This window comes from Limulus polyphemus, unplaced genomic scaffold (genome assembly GCF_000517525.1).
Source record: "Limulus polyphemus unplaced genomic scaffold, Limulus_polyphemus-2.1.2 Scaffold2911, whole genome shotgun sequence".
NCBI classification, from domain to species: Eukaryota; Metazoa; Arthropoda; class Merostomata; order Xiphosura; family Limulidae; genus Limulus; species Limulus polyphemus.
Window position 1 is genome coordinate 64,752 of NW_013668521.1, and position 3,179 is coordinate 67,930.

Here is a 3,179-nt window from a genome sequence, read left to right on the forward strand (position 1 = left end):
GTACATGTAGATGTATGCACCAACAAAGTTCTAATATATATATATATATATTTGAAAAGTTTTTTTGGTGTACAAAACTTGAAAATAGCTTTTATATGTAGAAACATCTGTTAGCTGAGTTCTTGCACAGATCTTAAAATATAACATTGATAAACAGAAACATCGGCACATGTAGATACGTCTACCAATTTTTGTGAACATACATGTACAGCATTAAAGTTGTAGTATAAATACTTAACGTGTGTGCAAATGTGTATATTTTATACTGAGTCCATCAGGAAAGGGTTAATTAAAGTGTTGATGTCACAGTGTTTTGGACAAAGAAGGAATATAAATACAAGTAAAAGATAATAGTTTTTATAAGTACTGGTGAGAAGTATCACATAACATTGTAACAATGAGGATAAACTACACTAATTCTGTGATATATATATAGTACTCAAAGAAATGAAGCTTAAGTATAATATTGTGTTGAATTTGAAAACAAACATTCAAGTGAAAAAAAGGTAAGTCACTTGAAAAAAAAAAACTGGTTCAAATACAAAGAATTAAGTATTAAACATTTCAATTAAATTATCTTTTCCTTGGCCTATAGAAAATTAACATAATTAGAAGTCCACTTTCAGGTGAGGAAAGAGTCAACAAATAGTGTCCAAAAACAGTGCAATATAAACTTCCTGGTTGGCAAGAACCAACAGGAAATGTTTATTTTTCCCCTACAGTGATTTTAACAATTCCCTTGTTTGGAAAGCCAAACTAGCTGCATTTGTTTATTGTTTAAATATAATTTTTAGTTTGAACTAAGCTGTTAAATTTTATTAATTAATTGGTTTGTGTCATCCATCAATCTCAAAGTATCAAATTGAGGAAATAATACATAATGTAAAATGCAGCAAACTGCATAAGGTACTAGTATATTGTGATGAATTTCTCGAATGACCATGAATGATCGGGAAGGCCCAATTGTATTCAAGATGCCCCCTTCTTTAGTATATAAGCATGGCAGAGAAAGCCTGCGAGGATGAAGTAAGAGGATTCTGGGTAATTTACGATTCTGTTTCGAGCTAGTGTGTGTTTTGCACTCATAGAAAGCGAAATTATCGAGCTTGTGAATCGCTGTGATTTATAGCATGTATTATAAAAGTAGTTAAGTTATAAGTGATGAGAAATGTACTGATTGTGAAATTACTGTGTGCTAAAAGTTTTTATCGAGGAAGAATAAACTGATTTAATCAAAAAGGACTTGTATTGGTGAAGTTCCTCGGAAAGAATTTATACCGGAAATTATCAAACAAGCAGATATGCAACAATATTCAACTATTAACCCAAAGTTTTAGCAATCATGAAATATTACAAGCAATAAACATTTTTTTTGCAAAACTTAAGTATGATGTAGGGATGACAATGCCAAGAAATACAGAAACAAGGTAGGAATGAATACAAAAAAGCACAAGTAGTCAAATCTTTCCAAGAATAACATTTTATCTACAACTAAATGTTCAATTACTGTCCATTTCATGAATTCAGGTTTAAATAAAAGCATTTAAACCATATAGTCCTATACAGTCTTACAGTGGTTAATAACCATAAGGTTATAATATTGATTCAATACTTAATGACCACTTATGTAAGGATTTTTGTATGGTTTTGTGTATTCATCCCTATTTTGTTTCTGTACTTTCTGGCACTGCCATCCCTACATCATACATAATTTTTGCAAAAAATTGTTTTACTTGTTTCCCTTATTCGTTTTTAGTGACTTAATTGAAGTAGGTTGATAAGTGAATGGTTTTTATATTTTTATAATTCAATGGTAATGTATATTGTTAATATCATATCAGTTTTGTCAGTTTCTCTAGTTTTGGATTACAATGGGGGCCAGTGAAGCTGGAACAGTTTTTTCAGGATGGTACAAATTACCGCAAATTGCTGGACCAACGTTAAGGAGATATTTATAGAACCCATGCCTTCCAATTTCACCCCAACTTACTGCATATGCATACAATGGACTCCATCACATGCTAGGGTCATGTCAATTAACAAGAAGGATATCATACAGATCCCAGGCCATGAAGTATGATACCACACATACACACACACAGCTGCCACACTCAGCCCCACTGAAAATTTGAATCAAATCACACCAAATTTCTTGGCAGTTATTTCAGTTTAAAGAAACATTTGGGTCAACAGAAATAAATCTTTATTTATGAAAAATGGAAATATGCTTATGAATTGAATTCACTGCTAAGTAATAGCATTTTTATTTATTATTCCCCACAAAAATACATGTGGTAAAAGAACAGAATAATATTACAATTATATAAGCTGTGAAACACTCGATAATTGCAGTTAGGTTCTCAAATAGGGCTATAACTCAACTTTAGCAGTTACTTGTAAGCATCACAGAGTAATAAACTGAAAGTGACAGACATTTTTTTCTCAGCCCATCCCTACTATGTTTAGGGATACAACCAAAATACATGCTATAAAATTCCTTAATCAAAATACTCACGCAATCTTCAGAATCAAAGATAGCAGGAGGGGGAGGGGAGCATCGTGAGTATGTACTGATGTTGACAGGGTCCTAAAATGTAAAAAACATATATATATAATATATTTCAATTTAACAGTGGAAAATTTATGTAAAAATTAAAATTCAGTTAGCAATGTAAATTTAAGGAGTTGTACACTTGCATGTAGTTCTTTGCAAGGTATATGTACAAAAGTTCAGTGGCCTTTAAACAGAGCAACAATTTTATTTACCCTATTGGCAAGGGTAACCTTTATTGCGCATGGCACAAGGTTTTAGTGTCTTACATTCAAAATTTTATTAAACTACTTTTTTTATGTTATACCAATTAGAATAGCATAAAATCTTAGCTAATAATATAGAAGTTTTAAGTTCTTAATTCTAAAATGAAATATATAAAAAAATCCTGAATTTCCACGAGTGTAACACACACATGACAAATTTTGTCTAAGCATGTTCTCATCCCTTTTTTATCCATCGCCCCTCAAAAATGTATGAAATTAGACATAAAACAGACCATAATTTTTATGGCCTTCAATTTTGTTTTGTTACATAGCTATCAAAGAGAAAATCAGCCCCCCCCTGCCACACCCACCTGTCACATCCTCTCTTTCACAATTGGTTGATAGTTCTCTCTTATGTGCCA

The 3,179-nt window shown here is 31.6% G+C and overlaps 1 protein-coding gene across 1 annotated transcript in view; it reads right to left on the reverse strand.

Annotated features, from left to right (window-relative positions):
• Positions 1 to 3,179, reverse strand: part of LOC106468195 (protein PAT1 homolog 1-like) — a 127,380-nt gene that overhangs the window by 60,843 nt on the left and 63,358 nt on the right. Inside the window, exon 6 of the mRNA XM_013928608.2 lies at positions 2,516 to 2,587. Coding sequence (XP_013784062.1) covers positions 2,516 to 2,587 — 72 coding nt within the window. The remainder of the gene's footprint in view (positions 1 to 2,515; positions 2,588 to 3,179) is intronic.